General features: G+C 48.0%; 3 protein-coding genes and 1 non-coding gene across 5 annotated transcripts; 1 reads left to right on the top strand and 3 right to left on the bottom strand.

The window, feature by feature from the left end:
- Positions 1-204: 204 nt before the first annotated feature.
- Positions 205-3237, bottom strand: LOC122779178 (early growth response protein 1-like). The gene is made up of 2 exons (XM_044041309.1): positions 2280-3237; positions 205-1734 (listed from the first exon to the last, which is right to left on the bottom strand). The coding sequence occupies exons 1-2, from the start codon at positions 2755-2757 to the stop codon at positions 608-610; spliced, it is 1605 nt and encodes a 534-aa protein (XP_043897244.1). The 5' UTR covers positions 2758-3237; the 3' UTR covers positions 205-607.
- Positions 3238-4619: 1382 nt separating this feature from the next.
- Positions 4620-4692, bottom strand: trnaa-agc. The gene has a single exon. It is a non-coding gene; the product is annotated as a tRNA-Ala (tRNA).
- An 879-nt stretch (positions 4693-5571) lies between these two features.
- On the top strand, positions 5572-6495 carry LOC122779875 (heat shock protein beta-11-like). Its single transcript, XM_044042525.1, has one exon. It carries the CDS (start codon positions 5664-5666, stop codon positions 6321-6323), a length of 660 nt encoding a protein of 219 aa, XP_043898460.1. The 5' UTR covers positions 5572-5663; the 3' UTR covers positions 6324-6495.
- A 624-nt stretch (positions 6496-7119) lies between these two features.
- On the bottom strand, positions 7120-16420 carry fam53c (family with sequence similarity 53 member C). Of its 2 annotated transcripts, none has more exons than XM_044042523.1 (5): positions 16143-16420; positions 13713-14065; positions 13032-13089; positions 11474-12504; positions 7120-10649 (listed from the first exon to the last, which is right to left on the bottom strand). In XM_044042523.1, the coding sequence occupies exons 3-5, from the start codon at positions 13036-13038 to the stop codon at positions 10350-10352; spliced, it is 1338 nt and encodes a 445-aa protein (XP_043898458.1). In that variant the 5' UTR covers positions 13039-13089; positions 13713-14065; positions 16143-16420; the 3' UTR covers positions 7120-10349. The 2 variants fall into 2 exon arrangements, with proteins under 2 accessions (XP_043898458.1, XP_043898459.1); XM_044042524.1 differs by lacking the exon at positions 16143-16420 and adding an exon at positions 15636-16104.
- Between the last annotated feature and the right edge of the window lie 1403 nt (positions 16421-17823).

The following is a 17823-nucleotide window of genomic DNA, read 5'->3' as shown; positions in this document are numbered from 1 at the left end:
TCTATGGGCTTTGGTGTGCGAGAGTGAGTGGTTTACAAACATCAGTTTCCTGAAAAGTGTGTCTCACAGTGAGATGAGGACGTGAAACATGTTCTTAAGACATCGTAGACTGAAACTGAAGTAGATTTGATTAAGCGTCTCAGGTAGTTGGTGATGACCATGTTTCTCTCGCTTAAACGCTTGCGATGAATGAAAGTGACAACGTTTTTGTTTGAAACATTTTATTCTCTTTGCTTTGAAGAGGAAACGTGTTCAGTATAAAAAGGAAAAGAAACCTACACGGTAGGTAAATAACACGTGTGTCGTGTTCACGCACAAACACGACGCTGCATATCAACATTATGTACACAGACATGTGCGCGCGCACACACACACACACACACACTTATAAAGTCCATAGACTGGGCAGTTTTCTCTGAGCGCTTTGGTCCAAAGTCAAAGTTCAAACGCGCCTGTGTCGTCTGCGGCGGCTGGAAAGGCTCAGACTTGAACCAGCAGCTTTGACCCTCGCCCTCTGACTTCGTCACGACTGGGCACAAAACACACAAACATTTCAAAAAACCTTCTCTTGGAAAGTGTATGAGGTCAGAGGTCACGACGGGACAGGTCAGCAGATGCTGGAGCCGTGGGGGGAGGAGCAGGATGGCGAGGAGGCGTAGACGTGTGACAGTGAGGAAGAGGAGGAGGTGAAGCAGGGGGAGGCGGCCTGAAGGCTGAAGGAGGAGTAAAGCGAGGCCGTGGGGGAGGACGAGCAGGGGGAGGTGGAGGCAGGGGCGGGGGCAGACGAGGAGGAGGCGGAGCTCTTGTCAGTTGCCTTGCGCTCTCGCTGCCTCTGGTGGATCTTGGCATGCCGCTTGCGCTCGTCGCTGCGGGCGAACTTGCGTCCGCACTCGCCGCAGGCGAACGGCTTCTCCCCGGTGTGTGTGCGGATGTGCGTGGTCAGGTGGTCGCTGCGGCTGAAGTTGCGCATGCAGATGCGACACTGGAACGGCTTCTGTCCCGTGTGCACGCGCACGTGCCGCGTCAGCTCGTCGGAACGCGAGAAGCGGCGGTCACAGCACTCAGCGGGACAGGCGTACGGGCGCTCGTGTGGCGGCGTCTTGCACTGCCGGCCCGCTGGGGACTTTCTCACCCGGCCGGACTTGGCAAGTAGTGCCACTGGGTAGGCGGAGCCTTGAGGCTGGGTCTGGATCTGCGAGGAGAAGGCTTTGATGGTGGAGAGTGGCGTGAGTGGCGGGTTCAGAGTCTGCAGCAGCGCCGGCTTCTGCTCCGCACTCAGCTTGGCGCTCTGCTGCTGAGTCAGCCGATAATCCGGCAGCATCGGCACCGCCACGGAGGGCGGCGGGAGGCCGAGCCTGGAGGTGGAGGTGGGGTAAGTGGGGGGTGGGCCGTGCGGCTGGAAGGCGGGCTGAGAGTCGCTGGCGGGCAGGAGTAGGAGGTCGGAGGCGGACGCATACGTGGGTGTGGCAGAGAAGACAGAGCCGGCGTCGGCGGAACCACAGCTGATCTGGACGGAGCTGAAGCTTGGCTCCGACGTCACTGATGATGTCACACAGGACGAAGAGGGAGGGGCCGCCATGCTGACCAGTCCTGTGAAGAGACTGAGCAGAGGCTCCGCCCACAGCCCGCCGCCTGAGGCCGCTGGCTCGAAGGAGAAGCGGCCGCTGTACGACAGAGGGGTGAGGCGAGGGGTGAGAGGGGGGAGAGCCTGCAGGTCGAGCTCCAACAGAGAATCTGCGTCGGAAGAAGAAGGGCAGGTCAATAAACAGCTGACAGCATTCCTCTGATCTGATTGGCTGCAGTGAGTCAGCTAAGAGTGTTTTAAAAGAACTGACAGAAAAAAAACATTTTAGCCACTTAATAATCTAATCATGACGTCTGAAGAATACATCTTTATCTCACTGTGAGACAGACTTTAACAACAGTAAACTTAAGTTTTAAAACACTCACTCTCCCACACCAAAGCTCATAGAGAAAATCAGTTATTATAGCTACAGGGACACAGGAGCTGCTGTCCTCTGCTGCCTCGTGTGGTCACTTTGTGTCACTGAGCTAAATCCAAATGAAATACTTCAAATGCCAAATTGACAAAATAATACATTTGAACTTAGTGATGGAGGCAGCAGTGGATCAACAACTCCTGTGTGTGTGATGTTAAAATCACTCGTTTTCTCTATGGACTTTGGTGTGGGAGAGTGAGTGGTTTACTCAAGCTTTTACAATGAAGTGGCTAAAATATATAACGATAACAGTAATAATAATAATGATAATCTCCTCACCTCCGTACTCCCCGGACTCCCCGCTCAGCAACGCGGCTTCCTCCGCTGCGGACGCGGCGGCGGCTGCACTCTGCAGCAGCATCTGCAGCTCCTCCAGCTTCGGGTACGAGTCCAGCGGGGAGAGCGGCGGCGGGTGCCCGCTGAGCGGCTCAGAGATCTGCCGGGCGGACAGCAGAAGTTCCGCCCTGGTGGCTGCCATACCTGTGCAGGGGGGAGAGGAGGACGTGAAGGAGGAAGAGGACCGCTGCCGAAGCTCCGGAGCACCGGGATGTTCCTGCGGAGGCACCGAGCCACTCTCCGCTCTTGAGGCCCGCGGGGAGTTGCTGTGAGCGGGCTGAGTGTGTTGGCTGTGGGGTTCGGAGGAAGCCAACGCTGGAGGCTGGAAAGCTCCGGGTGGCGGCGGGAGAAGAGCGGTCAGTGGCCGTGACGCTGCTGCAGAGTCACCGGCGACCATGAACGTCTCGTGGACCCTGAACATCTCATGATTTTTTTCACCTGTTGACGCTGAACTTAAACCTGAGTCTCGTCCACGGACGCGGCGGCTTTATAAAGACTCCTGTGTGACGTACGTTCCCATGTTTGGCACAGCGGAAGCCCATATTTGGTTCGCGCGGCGAGTCCGCAGACCGGAGCGGAACACGGAAGCGCCGCCGCTCTCTGCGCTGTTTCTCCGCTTTTTCTGGAGCGTCAGTGATCCGGTTCAGTCCCGACGTCGGTTCTGCTCTGCGGCAGTGGACTGACAGAGGAACAGGGGCCGGTAAACGACGGACACGGAGCAAAGCCAGGCCGCCATGACCGGAAACCCGTGCACATGTCACAGCTCCTGTCAGTTTTTTTCTAGGCGCTACGTCACATGGAGGTCTTCCAGCCGCGTCATCACTTCCTCTGCCCTTATATGGATGTTTCCTGTCACACTGCTGAACTGGGAGTGGACGTAGAGCCCGCCCCTTTCCCCGCCCCGCGGATCAACATTCACAAAAGGAAGTTGCAGTTACAGGAGTCTGCACAACTACATACAACTACATAGCATACAACTGCACAACATACAACTACACACAACTACACAGCATACAACTACACACAACTGCAAAGCATACAACTACTTGCGAATTAACCACATATTTTTTCTTTACACAAATATTAACTGATAACAAAAAATGATGAACCTGATGACAAATGTGCACAATTTCGACAACAGCACTTCATATGACAACCCAGATAAGTGATGGCATTAATGTTCTATAAAATAGACCAAAATGATAAAGATGAAACTGTTCAAAAGTTTAATCAAACATTATGAGTCTAACCTGGTCTCACCTTTAAAAATCTCAGATAAACTAATAAAGATTGCACCACAAGGTGGCGCTTCAAGGTCATTTGGAAAAACTATATCGTGTTTGAGACTAATGGTTAGGCTACATCTGATTTCATTGTTAACTGATGCTGCATCAGAAATGATACAAAACTAAAGTTGACGTTTGTCATCATTTAACCTGCGAGGCATGAAAAGACACATGGAAGGTTGGCACCTCTTCTCCACGTTATTGTAGTTACAGCTGTAGGCCAGTAGGCTACGTACCTTTAGATGTGTCTTCAGGTTCTACGTCGACACCTTCACTGCAAACACTCTTTGCATTGTACTAAAGTGTTTGTTATCTTCTGTCTGTGTGAAGTGTTTTTTATTTATTTCCAACCCAGGAACGTTTTGTGCGGCTCCATCATTGTTGCTGCTGACTGTTGTACCGTTAACCAGTCGACTGAGTCTAGCGGCAGAATGTCACATGAGAGAGAGCCAATCACAAGTTTAGAAGGAGGATGGAACTAAAATTGTAATCATGGAAATTTCCAAAAGCAAAACTGTAATTTAATGACACATTTTCTCCCAGAAATGTGAAGGATTACAATTATGTACATTTTGTAATTAAATTACATAACGTCGTTACACGTAATTCGTTACATACAACTACATAACACACAACTACAGAAACATGCAACAACACCACAATGCTGTGATTATTTCTGTATTATTATTTTGTTGTATCTTTTCTCCCACACACAGAAACATACCTGTGCTCTCCATTCATTTACATACAGGACATTTTTCTTCGTCGAGGTCACTGAAACGCGTTTTCTCTAAACTCCTGGATGAGAAGAAGAAAAAAGATTTAGAACAATTATTACAATTATAAACAATTAAAAACAAAACAATAATAAATAAGAGTTTGTTTTCACGACCTTTCGTTTACATTCAAACATCTGAAAACATGATTATTCAGGCAGAGAGAGAAAATACATCAAATAAACTGAAAGTGTGATCATATTTATGATGAAAATAAATAATGGAGGATGCGGGCATCGATCCCGCTACCTCTCGCATGCTAAGCGAGCGCTCTACCATTTGAGCTAATCCCCCTGACCGTTCCAAGAGCAGTATTTTACAAAGTGGTCTGACGCGGTCCTGACGTACCTTGCTGAAAGTTGATCCATGACAGACGTGACTGTTCGGAAGTATGGAGACAAAATAGAAAACGGGGCAACGATGAGTCGATTTTCCCAAACATCCCTGTAATTACCTAACAAGCAGAACCAGCCGACATTAACGTTTTTCAACTATTTTATATATATATATACACACTATACTACGTTGTACTGTAGTGTAATGTGTAATGTAGTACGTTCAGATTTACCTCAGTGACACAAAGTGACCACACGAGGCATCAGTGGACCAGCAGCTCCTGTGTCCCCGCAGCTAAAATCACTGATTTTCTGTGGGGACTTTGGTGTGAGTGTGAGTGGTTTACAAACTTCAGTTTCCTGTAGAAAGAGTCTGTCTGGCAGTGAGATAAAGACGTGAACGTGTTCTTAAAGATATCATTGACTTGTTTTGATGTTGATCTTATCAAATGAAAAAGGCTCAAGTAAAAGGAAACTGACGTTTGTAAACCACTCAATCTCCCACACCAAAGTCCATACAGAAAATCAGTGATTTTAGCTGGCGGAGACACAATGATCCAAAATAACATCATACACCGCATCTATTTTGACGAGTGAGACAACATGTTCATAATGTCCTACGACTGAGTCAACGTTACACTTCATTTAACTCTTGGACGCCTGTGTGTGTGTGCATCAGTGTCTCAGCTGCTTCATAAAGACGATGACAGAATCCTGCAGCAGAAATAGAACAAAGCTGCGATGTGTCGGCATGTGGCACCAGGCCGCTTTTAGACCGCGCGCGCACACGCACACAGAATGCTGCTGGAACTTTCCGCTGGGGTGTGTGTGTGTGTGCATATATAAACAGCCGGGCAGCAGAACATCAAGCAGACAAAGTGAAGCAGCAGATCTGAAAGTCAGAACTCCAGACCTTCAACCAGCAGCAGGATGTTGTGTCCCAGCGTCTTCCAGCCGTCCCCCATCGCCATGACGCCCTTCATGGACCTGCACTGGCCCGTGCGCAGCCTGTGGCCCGAGACACGGCCGCTCTTCTACCACATGGAGCAGGAGATGATTCGCCACATGCAGGAGATGAGGCAGAGCATGGAGTTCATGGAGAGGCTGCACCAGAAGATCTTTGACGAGATCGACCACACCTCCTCCAGCAAGAGCGTCTTCATGCCCATCGCCTTCCAGGACGTGGGCAGGGACGGCGGCAGCTTCGCCCTCAGCCTGGACACGAAGGAGTTCTCGCCGGAGGAGCTGTCCGTCAAACAGGTGGGCAGGAAGCTGAGGGTGAGCGGCAAGACGGAGAAGAAGCAGGAGAACGGGAAGGGCTCCTACTCCTACAGGTGTCAGGAGTTCAGGCAAGAGTTTGACCTTCCAGACGGCGTCGAGCCCGAGGCCGTCACCTGCTCCCTGGTGGCAGGACGACTGCAGATCCAGGCGCCGCGAGAGACGCCGCTGACCGACGGGAAGGAGAGGGTCGTCCCCATCAACGTCAACTCAGCCCCGGCCATCACCTCCACCTCCTCCTGCAGCAGCAGCGGGGGGACAGAGGGGAGCAGCTCCTACTCCTCAGAGACCAGACCTGCTGAGAAGAACTGATTCTACTGCGTCTTTGTTTCACTGAGATTCACGTGATGTTTTTAACGCCACACAAACTGAACTGAGAACACACAGTGAGTGAAACATCTCATCTATTCACCCATATTTGCAAAGGGAACACGAAGCACTTTGATTTTCAACTGTTTCTAATAAACTTCCTGTTTTTGTGTGATGTTTGGTTTGGATTTTTGTTTCCCGTTGTGAAAGTGTTGTAAAAGTAACGTAAAGGTGACGTGAAAGTGTCATAAAGGTGTTGTGAAAGTAGAGTAAAACTGTTGTGAGAGTATTATAAAAGTGTTGTAAAAGTAACGTTAAAGTGTTGTGAGAGTGTCATATAAGTGTATTGTAAAAGTGTCATAAAGGTGTTGTGAAAGTAACGTAAAACTGTTGAGAGAGTGTCATAAAAGCGTTGTGAGAGTGTCATAAAAGTAACGCAAAAGTGTCGTGAAAGTAACGTAAATTAACGTCAAAGTGTCGTAAAAGTAGCGTAAAATTGTCGTAAAAATTGACATAAAAGTGACACAAAAGTAACGTAAACGTGTCGTGAAAGTGTCACCTGGATCAGCAGAAACAGTGAAGTTTTGATAAACCGAAAACAAAAACGACCACAAAGAGACAAAAACAAAGACAGAAAATGCTCAGTCGCTGCTGGAGAAAGAGGCCACGCCCACTCACTAGAGTTGAACATGGAACTTTTGCTGCTTTTGAGGTGACAACATTGACCACTTCACTACCGTGTGCTACACAACAGAAACCACAACTCCACGTCTCAGTGAAGTAAAGACAGGACGCCGTGTTTCCACTTTCTTTGTAAAATAATTCTCATTAAACTTAATTTATTCACAAACTGCCTTTTTTTCAAATTGCCACGTTGTTTTTTTTTCTTTCCTTTTCATCACATACAATAAAAAACATTTTCTAAAAGACGCGAGACGACGAGTCTCGGCGCCAACGCTGCTCCTCAGTCCTGGTTTTTTTGTCCTCTGTCCTTCAACGCAACGTCAGATTAGAAACATGAAAAATAAAAATGTGGGACTAAAAAGTGAAACAGCTACAGAACACGCTTCTTCTTTTTTAACACTTTGATTTACACAAGTTTGTTCAGTTAAGGCTTTTTGCTGAATCATGGACAACAGAAACTAACCAACAGACCAGCAGGGGGCGGTGGTGTGTGTGTTTCAAAGGGACATTCCTTCATAAACACATTATTTTCTCTTCTTTATTTCAAATTAACTTGAACTGGCCCTTTAAACCTTTGTTGCGTTCCCTTTGTCGGAATTCGGAACTGAGTGTGAAAAGTCGGAAAAAAACAAACAAACATGGACGCCAATGAATTCCAGGCTAATTACTGTTAGCAACACCAGTCAATAAAAACGCTCTATGCTGCATTCCTAACGTAAACAACACGATGTGTTTTTGATTTAAACAAAAATACAACAGAAGTGCTATTAACATTAAAAGTCGCAGTGCTTGTACGATGTCGGGGTCACTACGTGTTTCTAAGCTCAGGAACACCCCATAAAACTCCAATAAATTCCTAGTTCCGTCTACGAAGTGGAACGCACCATTTTTATGTCGCAAACAGTTTGTCATTGACGTATGAAGCTAACAGAGGCAAACCACCTACTGCTAACATTAGTAGGAACAGTTCAACAGTTTGATCTGAGTCACATGATTACAAAGAAGTCTGCTGATCTGCAACAGTGTTAGCCTAGCATTGGCGACGGGGGGGGGAGAACAAATACGTTAGCTAACATTACGCCAACCCTAAATGGCTGATGTTTCAGCATGCTAACATCACTAAATTACTGATGTTTATCATGTATAATGATCAGTTGCTCATTCACCCTTGCTAACATTGGAATGCTAACGTCAGCAGGTAGGAAGTTCAATATGGTATTTGAGCATTTAAGCCAACAATAGCTTACTATCAGAAGACAAACTCCAGCTTAAAAGCTAACGGTGGCGTTGATTAAGTTCCAACAATGAACAAGCAAACAGGTGTTTAGCTACGCAAGGTTAACAACTTGTGACAGAAGACCAAAAATGTTGAATTGTTCCTATACCTGCGGGACTTTTTCTCTTATTGTGACAAATTTAAAGGGAGAGTTCGCGATTTTGAGACCTTTTCAGGCGCTTCAATTTCGCATTTTTTTAAATTTATTTTATTCATGTTGCGTGTCTTTTTTCTACATCAAAACAAACAAAAGTTTGTATTCTCCGAAAATGCAAAGACAGGACGTTCAATGTGGATCCGAGGCTGAGATTAGCTCACAGCGCCCTCTGCTGGACTACCTGCTGATGGTTATGACTGAGGACTTTTGAATTCAACAGGATTTTTCACATTTGGTTTAGAACTTTAACCCCAACTTTAAGCAGATAACAAAATTTCCGGAATTTTCGGTAATAAAGTAAAAAATAAATAAATAAATAAATAAAGAAAGAAAGAACTGTCCCTTTAAATGACAGAACAGACTGTGATGGAGCAAAAGTGAGGGAGAAAAACAGGAACAATCAGGTGGTTCGCTAACATCAGTCAAGCTGTGTGTGTGTGTGTGTGTGTGTGGGGGGGGTGGTTCATTCAGTCATCCATTCACACACTGTGGTTCTGTGACTCCTCAGCATCCAGATTTAATCCAGACTCCCTTTCGTTTTCGGCAGTTTAAGATGAAACCCGATCATGAATGCAAACGTTTACGCATTTATTTATTTATTTAATTTGACACTGCGAACGAGGCAATAATCATGACTCCATTATGACGTGACATGCCCCACTCCCTACTGTCACACCCACACACCCCCTTCACCCTTCCTTAAAAAACTGTAACTGTTTTTGTTTAGAAACAAGACATTGCTATGCATCCAACGTTTTCGTGTTTGTTTTTTACGTGACAAAGCCGTTTATTTTTTTTCATAATTATCGCAATAATCTTGTTGCACTTACTTTAGTCGGGATAATCGTAAAGAAATCAGCCAACAGTATTTACTCTCTTACGTAATCAATGGATACAAGTCACATGACCAAACACACAGACACACACGCACACACACAGAGTGGGTTGTTGTCATGGTGACGGGTGTGTGCGTGCGTGTCGGGAATGTGCAAACACTCGGTCCATCGACAGCATCAGTGGCTTCCTGCACTCAGTGGAACCTGATGACGCCGCACCGGTGAACCTGAACACATCACAACTCCGAGGTCACTTTCATTGCGTCATTTCGTAAAATCAGTTCACTCCAGACAACACGACTCCACGATGTCGTGATTCTTATGAGGAGGAGAGGGGCGTGGCCGAGAGTGAGAACAAGGAAGTGCTAGTACCTGCTTTATTTTGAGGGCAGTTAGCTTAGCATTGGGGACAGGCAGGTACAATTTCTTAGTGTCGGTATCGCGATTATTGTCAACGGACACTGGTGAAAGAGAAGTAGAATTATTCTATAAATCCTGGGATATCGACTGTGAAAAAACAACAGATCATTTGTTACAAATCAAAATATCCGTCAATGCAACGACAGTATGAAGTTTTTGACAACGTGGATTTGTTTGTAGTTAAACTTGATTTTGGGTGAACTGACCCTTTAAACCTGGTTGCCAGGCGCGGCGTGGATGCGTCAGATTAGCGGCAGCGGCGCGTTAGTCGGTCGGTACGTGCTGGAAGACACTTGGACGCCATGACGTGGCGGGAAAACACCACGGTCCGAGTCCAGTCGCAAGAAAATCTGCCGGCTGCGACTCTGTGTCCCCGGTTTCCCGTCACCGTGGCGAACGTGGTTTACGGCGACCGGCGTGCGACGTAGTCACATCATCACTGTCGTGTTCAGTCGGCTTCTTTTACCGCTGCTCATCTGATGAGAAGGTGTTTTTTTTCCCTGAGAGCTTTGCTGATTGGTGGCAAAGAAGCGGCGAGTGTTGAGACCAGGGCATCCAGGAAGTGGGGGGAGGAGGAGGGGCGGGGTCTGATCCTTTCAAAATAAAACTAAACTATAAAAAGGGGAAACAGAGTACAGCCTTCATTTACCAAGTCGTCAGTTTTCTTCTATTAAGTTCAAGTCCAGTTCTGTACAGTCTCTCTCGAACACGGCCTGCTGCGCCGCCTCGCGCTCGTCCACATCCTCCTCGCCGTCGTCCTCGTCGTCCTCGTCGTCCTCGCGACATTCCTCGTCACTCTCGCTCAGCGGCCCGATGCTGGTCCTGCCCAGACACTCGGCCGGAGAGCACGAGCGCCGGAAGTCACCCATGAACGCCTCCATGCCCATGCACATGTCGCCACCGCACGCCAATCTGCCGCCACCGCGCTCTAGACACTGAGGGTCGATGCTGCGCGTCTGCAGGGGGGAGAGAGAGGTAAACAAACACACACAGACACACACACAGCTGAAGAAAAACACACTACCACACAAAGACAGTGAATGCAGCACAAAGACAGAAAGACAGTGAACGCAGCACAAAGACAGAAAGACAGTGAACACAACACAAAGACAGAAAGACAGTGAAAGCAACACAAAGACAGTGAATGCAGCACAAAGACAAAAAGACAGTGAAAGCAACACAAAGACAGAAAAACAGTGAACACAGCACAAAGACAAAAAGACAGTGAAAGCAACACAAAGACAGTGAACGTAACACAAAGACAGTGAACGCAACGCAAAGACAGAAAGACAATGAACGTGACACAAAGACAGTGAACGTGACACAAAGACAGTGAACACGACACAAAGACAGTGGACATGACACAAAGACAGTTAACGCAACACAACAGTTAACGCAACACAAAGACACAACGACAGTGAACGCAACACAAAGACAGAAAGACAGTGAATGCAACACAAAGACAGAAAGACAGTGAACGCACAAAAGACAGAAAGACAGTGAGCGTGACACAAAGACAGAAAGACAGTGAAACACAAAGACAAAAGACAGAAACACAGACAGAAAGACTGTGAGCAAACACAAAGAGACAGAAAGACCGCAAACACAAAGACAGTGAATGCGACACAAAGACAGTGAGCGCGACATAAAGACAGTGAACGCGACACAAAGACAGTGAACGCGACACAAAGACAGTGAACGCGACACAAAGACAGTGAACGCGACCTGAAACAAAGCGTTTGATACAGTTTGATAATAACGAGTCATGGGATTGACTGACCTGAGTCATCTTGGTGAAGTCCAGGACGGGTCGGGCACACGGTCGGTCTGGATCTCGGCGTCTCTTCAGACCTGGTTTCAGCAGCAGCAGGTCACATGGCTGAGAGTGGCAGCGCGGCAGCTGTGGCGGGAGGCTGCGACGCAGCGAGGACGGCGTGCTGCAGGCTGAGGACGGCGAGGCGGGCACCGGGCCTCTCGAGGTCGCCCTGACAGTGGCAGGAACTCCGCCCAGGGGAGGAGCTGCCGCCGCCGCCGCCGCCACCTGACTCGGCACAGGAGGGGGAGGCAGGAAGGTGGAAGCTGCCGAGTCTCTGATGAGCACGGGAGAGAGAGAGAAACGTCGCTGAGGTGGGGGAGGCGGGTGGAGGGGGGAGGGTGAGGAGGAGCAGGAGGAGGGGGAGGGGAAGAAGCAGCAGCAGGCTCCTCCACCTGCCGCTGCCTCGCTGGGATCCCAGGGGAAACTCCAGGGCAGGGGAGAGTCCGGAGACAGCGCCAGGCTGAAGAAGGTGGGGCTGGACGACGAGTGCAGCGACGAGTTCAGAGACGAGCTCGGTGCGCGGAGTGGACAGGCTCCGCCCCCTGCTACACCTGCCCCTATAACCCCTCCTCCCACCCCCGCCCCCATGCCTGTAACACCTCCTCCTATCCCGCCGTGGCACTGCTGGCGGCTGACAGGAGTCCAGACCCGTGAGGCACTGGGCCGCCAGGTGTAGCGGCAGCGCGACAGGTCCTCGGGCACCGACAGTGAGCGGCAGTGGCGTTTGGGGGGCGGAGGCGGAGGCGGAGGGAGGCCGGGGGCGGGAGGTGCTGCCGTCGCTGCCGCTCCAGGGAGGGTCAGCTCCGACGCCGAGGTGCTGGGCACCAGGGGGTGATGCTGCAGCTGAGACGGTGTCCGGACCAGGGGGTCGACCCCTTCCTGCAGGTGAGCATCAGGCGGCACCAGGGGCACAGGCCCGGGGGGGAAACTAGAGCTCAGCAACCCCCCCTGCAGGCCAGACTTTGAGGGAGGGCAGAGCTGCCAGTAGCTGCTCTCTGTGAGACACACAAACATTCTTTCAGCAACTTAAAAAACTCACCAAATAATCTACATCACCAAACCCCAGAGAGAAAATCAGTGATTTTAGTTCACAGGGACACAGGAGCTGCTGGTCCTCTGCTGCCTCGTGTGGTCACTTTGTGTCACCGAGGTCAATCTGAACAAAGATTTCAAATTTGAACTTTGTGATGGAGGCAGCAGTGGATCAACAACTCCTGTATGTCTGATGTTAAAATCACTGATTTTCTCTATGGGTTTTGGTGTGGGAGAGTGAGTGGTTCACAGACCACTTCAGTTTCCTGTTGGAAATAAAGACGTGATTCTGTTCTTAAAGAGATCGTAGACTTAAACTGTCTGCCATGTTTTCTCTATGTTTCAGGACATTCCTCAGCTGCAGGAGGCCCTCACAGCACCGCCTGTCCTGACAACCAATCACACTTAAAAAACTGAAAAACAGAACCACTCTGCAACACAAAAAAAAGTTATACTTTCAAAATAAGAGCCTAGAGTGTAAAACACTGACCAGGCATCAATCCATCAGGGGGGCAGCACTCTGCGAGGGTGTTTGGGTCCAGCAGGGACTGGAAGACAGAGACAAAAACACATCACATTAAAGTCTGAGAGCACCACCTCATGGACATTAAAGAGAACTGCAACATCATCTCACAAACTGTTCTTTATATAAAAACTAAAGTAAATAAATCTGCAGCTTTATGTTTCCTTGTTCTCAAATATTCGACTACAATGAGTTCTTCATTAATCTGTCAGTGGATCCTGAAAGTGAAATGTGATTTCTTTCTGGTTTCTTTGCTCCATAAAACAAAGAAATCATTTCCAGGTGTGCGCATCCAGTGTGCATTTGGACTTTCTGGGTATCTCATAGGACTACTGGAATTAAGTATCACTTCAGTAGGTCTCTCTCATGTGGTTGCTTTTTCATTAATTGCTATTGTATCTAGCTTGGTTGCTTGACTTTTGACTTGTCTGTTTCGTTAAGGTGAAAGTTTGTTGTTGATATTTTGTCTGCTAGGTCAAAGAGAAAGTTGTTATTGTTGCTGTTTTGACCTAGTTTCTATTGAGTCATCACCATCACCAGGTGTGAAGTATCATTGGCTACAGGGGAATGGCCAACACTGCTGAGTCAAATTTAAACCAGCCCCAAACCAGCATTTCTCAGTTTGCATTTGGACTTTCTGGGACTCACCAGGTAGACGTCCCGCGGCTGAGCAGGGTCGCCCTCCAGAGTCTACGTCCTCAGGTTCTCCACCAGCAGCACGACCACAGCATGGTGGCGGGGGACAGGGGGAGGCAGGGCAGGGAGGGGAGGGGGAGGAGACAGGTGGAGAGACCGGGGGAGAGAGGGGAGGAGCAGGAGGGGAGAGCAACACCCGTCAATCCGTCCAGCCGTTTGCAGAGTCACAGGAACGAGGAGGGGGAGAGGGGAGGGACAAAGGGCTGTAACTCCGCCCTCTCCTAACCACCACCAACTTAGGGCCAGTTAGCCCCGCCCACTCTCACAAGGGCATCCTGAGTGACCGGTGGCCCCCGGCAACGTTCCTGGAGAAGAGGGAGACGTGAGTTTAACTGTTTCAATAATCAATCAATAAATCAATCAATCACTGACTGAGCGGTGACAGGTTACAGTGACATCAGCTGTGCAGCGTTTGATGACTGAAGAATCTTCACAAACATTATAATAAAACATCTTTTCCTTCATCGCAATTAATCTCAGGATAATCGTGATATTTTCAAACTCGTCCCAGGACTAGAGTCAATAACTTGACTATCATCAATTAACATTTCTACCAGGATACCGTACATGTTTCTGTTATATTCCTACAAAATAAAATCCATGTGAGTGTGAGAGTGAATGGTTGTTAGTCTATCTGTGTGTGGCCCTGCAATGTACTGGCAAACTGTCCAGGGTGTACCCCGCCTATCGCCCGATATCAGCTGAGATTGGCACAGAACCCCCCGTGACCCTCTGGTGGAGGATAAAGCGGTAGATGATGGATGGATGTTATCTTTAATTTTAATAGTTATTCCTACACATAAAATTCACATTACTACATTATATTCAATTTTAGTAGTTATTCCTACAAAATAAAATACAGATTTGATGTTTTTACTAGTTATTCCTACAGAATAAAATTCACATTTCTGTGTTATCTTTCATTTTAGTAGTTATTCTTACAAAATAAAATACACATTTTTATTTTATCTTTCATTTTAGTGGTTATTCATACAAAATAATATTCGGTTCTTATGTTATCTTTAATTTTAGTGGTTATTCCTACAAAATAATATTTGGTTATGTTATCTTTCACTTTAGTAGTTATTCTTACAAACTAAAATACACATTTTTATTTTATCTTTCATTTTAGTGGTTATTCATACAAAATAATGTTCGTTTTTTATGTTATATTCCATTTTAGTAGTTATTCCTACAAAATAAATTACATATTTTTAGGTTATCTTTTTTTTTTGTAGTTATTCCTACAAAATAAAATGCATGTTTTGATGTTATCTTTTATTTTAGTAGTAATTCTGGCAAAATAAAATACATGTTTATATGTTGTAATGGGGAGGGGGGTGTCAAATTCAGTTTAGGGCTCCATAAAAGCTTGTGCCGGCCCTGGTTGTAGTCATGATGTTGCTGGTTGTGCTGGTCAATATGGTGAGATGTGTGATGGAGGTCACGGTGGTGGTCAGTGTGGACATGGTTCTGATACCGGTGGAGATGATGGTGACAGGCGGAGCAGGCAGCCGAGGCCTCGGTGCCGCTTGAGCTGGAGACGGAGTCGCAGACTCACTCAGGCCGCTGCCCTCCTCCGGCTGCAGCTGCTAGCCTGTGGCTAACACATCCTATTGTTTTCAATGGGGGATGCTAACACGCCTCGTCCCGCAGCTGCATACATGTTTGTGTGGATGTCGTGATTAAAATTCTGACATTCACTCACTATGAGGGGCCAATAAAAAAATAAACACGTCAATAAAAACGGGGATTTTCAGTGCTCGGGCTGCCGTTACATCACCGGCCGAGCTGCCGTTATAAATAATATGTCATGTCGTTATTACTGTCAAGGTCGGTACAATAAATTCAGCCATCTTGCTCAATGAGACAAACCTGCTAGCGGAGCAGCGAGCCTCCTCCACCGGGGGGCGGTGGTGGTGGGGGCCTGTGCTGCTCCTCTGCGCGAGCTCCGTATGGAGCCGTACCGCCGCCGCGGAGGCTGCGGCGGCCGGAGCCGCGGCGTCAGCTAACGGCAGCTGCTGATGCTAGCAGTTGTTAGCCGCGCTGATTCGCAAACAAACCCGCCGAACACATGAGGGTCAGCCCGGGAGAACGGCCCCTCCTCCAGCCTCCTGCCTCACGCAGTCCTCTGACACGAACCGGAGGGTCTCACAGCCGCACAAACACACACACCAGAACCACAGCCAGAACCGGAACCAGAGCCTAGACCGGCTGGTAGCAGCGGTGAGCTGTGGGCGGCCTGTGAGCTGTCCGAGCAGCGTGTGAGGAGGAGAATCACGGCGAGAGGATGCTGCGGAAGAAGCAGGGAGCTCACACCGGCCAGAGGCGACACACACACACGGTCATCATGCTCACTGACAAGCCGGGACGCACACTCACCTCGCCGGGCGGGCGCTGTAGGGTTCAGGTGTCGGTGTGCGGCAGCTCCGGTGGCAGACAGCGGCGCTGCTCGGTGTGTAGTTGACCCACTAACGTGATTATTATTAAATACACACACACACATACACATAGATACGCACACCGCTCCACCCGCCGCCACCAAAACATCCACAGTTAATCAAAGTGCGGCTGCTCACCGCAGCACCGGCTCCGGCTCCGACCAGCGTCCGGTGGCTCCTAACGACCAAACATCATAATAACGAGTCTGTGCGCGCGCACGCACCCGTGAGCGACGGTGGGCATTCATAAATAACATCTACGGCGCCAGCGGCGGGGGGAGGGGGGTGGTTCTAGTCTTATCACCTGCGGTTTATTTACACATTTATAAGTTAAAACATGTAAACACACGTAACTAAACATATTTTACACGTTAGTCAGAACAACTGAGCATGACGGGAAATGTAGTCGAGTGAAAAAAAAAAGCTATATCCAGCAAACGTTCCCTCACCTTAAAGCTGCACTATGTAAATAAACGCCAGTTAACTCTCTCTCTCTCTCTCTCTGTATTCAGATCTGTGTAGCCCGGTGACATTCCCACGCTGTGTGACCACTTCCTGTTACAGCTGACAAATGTGCATTTTACTTCATGACACCAACTTATTGCAAAGCCATGAAATTAATACAACTTAAGAATGTAAAATCCCTTAAACTACGACGGACTATTCGGGCCACATAGAGACAAAATGTTTTCACTTAAGTCGTAATATTCTAACCTGTTGTTTTTGAAGAGGAGCGCAAGAAAAGGCACTTTTTTCTGCAGAAAGAACCAGGCGGACTTGGAGGAACTCACTGCTTTTGTGGAGGGGGAAACAGCAGGAACTGGTTGACTGCAAGGTTATCGGTGGATGCATCAGCGGGACATTCAGAGGGGGTTTGTGGTTTCTCTAGTTTATCATATGAATCCATATGCCATAAGGCATTGGGGTCTCCGACGCCGTGCTCAGCTGATCTCGAATCCTTCTGGATCCAAAATCTTAATTATCAGTCGGATTGTTTCTTGAGAAACCACAAAACCCGTCTGAAGGACCACTGATGCATCCACCGGTAACCCTGCAGTCCACAAAAGCAGCCATTTCCTCCAAGTCCGCCTGGTTCTTTTCTGTGGAAGAGATTCAATTCAATTCAATTCAATTTATTTGTATAGCGCCAAATCATAACATACATTATCTCAAGGCACTGTACATAGACAACATCAAGGAGAGCAGAGAACCCCAACAGTTCACACAATGAGCAAGCACTAGGCATCAGTGGAGAGAAAAAACTCCCTCTTAACAGGAAGAAATCTCTGACAGAACCTCAGAGATGTGCAGTCATCTGCCTCGACCAGTTGGGGTGAAAGGAAAAATGGGGGACAGTGGAGAGGTGGGGGAGAGAAAGGACAAGAGGGAGATGAGGTAGAGACAGAAGAGAGAGAGACCAGGAGCAGATACACAACTGTATCAGGTTACAAGTTTATACAGTTAATGATATCGACTTTTTAATTATGGCACAATAATAATGGTGATGATATGAGTAGCCTTGAAAACTTGATCTTGATCCCGCAACCTGCATGATGAGAATACAGAGAGAGAGAGAGTAGATGCATTTTCTTGCATCTACTCTTATGAGGTTATTATATTGT

The sequence above is a fragment of the Solea senegalensis genome, linkage group LG13 (assembly GCF_019176455.1).
Source record: "Solea senegalensis isolate Sse05_10M linkage group LG13, IFAPA_SoseM_1, whole genome shotgun sequence".
NCBI classification, from domain to species: Eukaryota; Metazoa; Chordata; class Actinopteri; order Pleuronectiformes; family Soleidae; genus Solea; species Solea senegalensis.
This window is presented reverse-complemented; position numbering and strand designations above follow the sequence as displayed.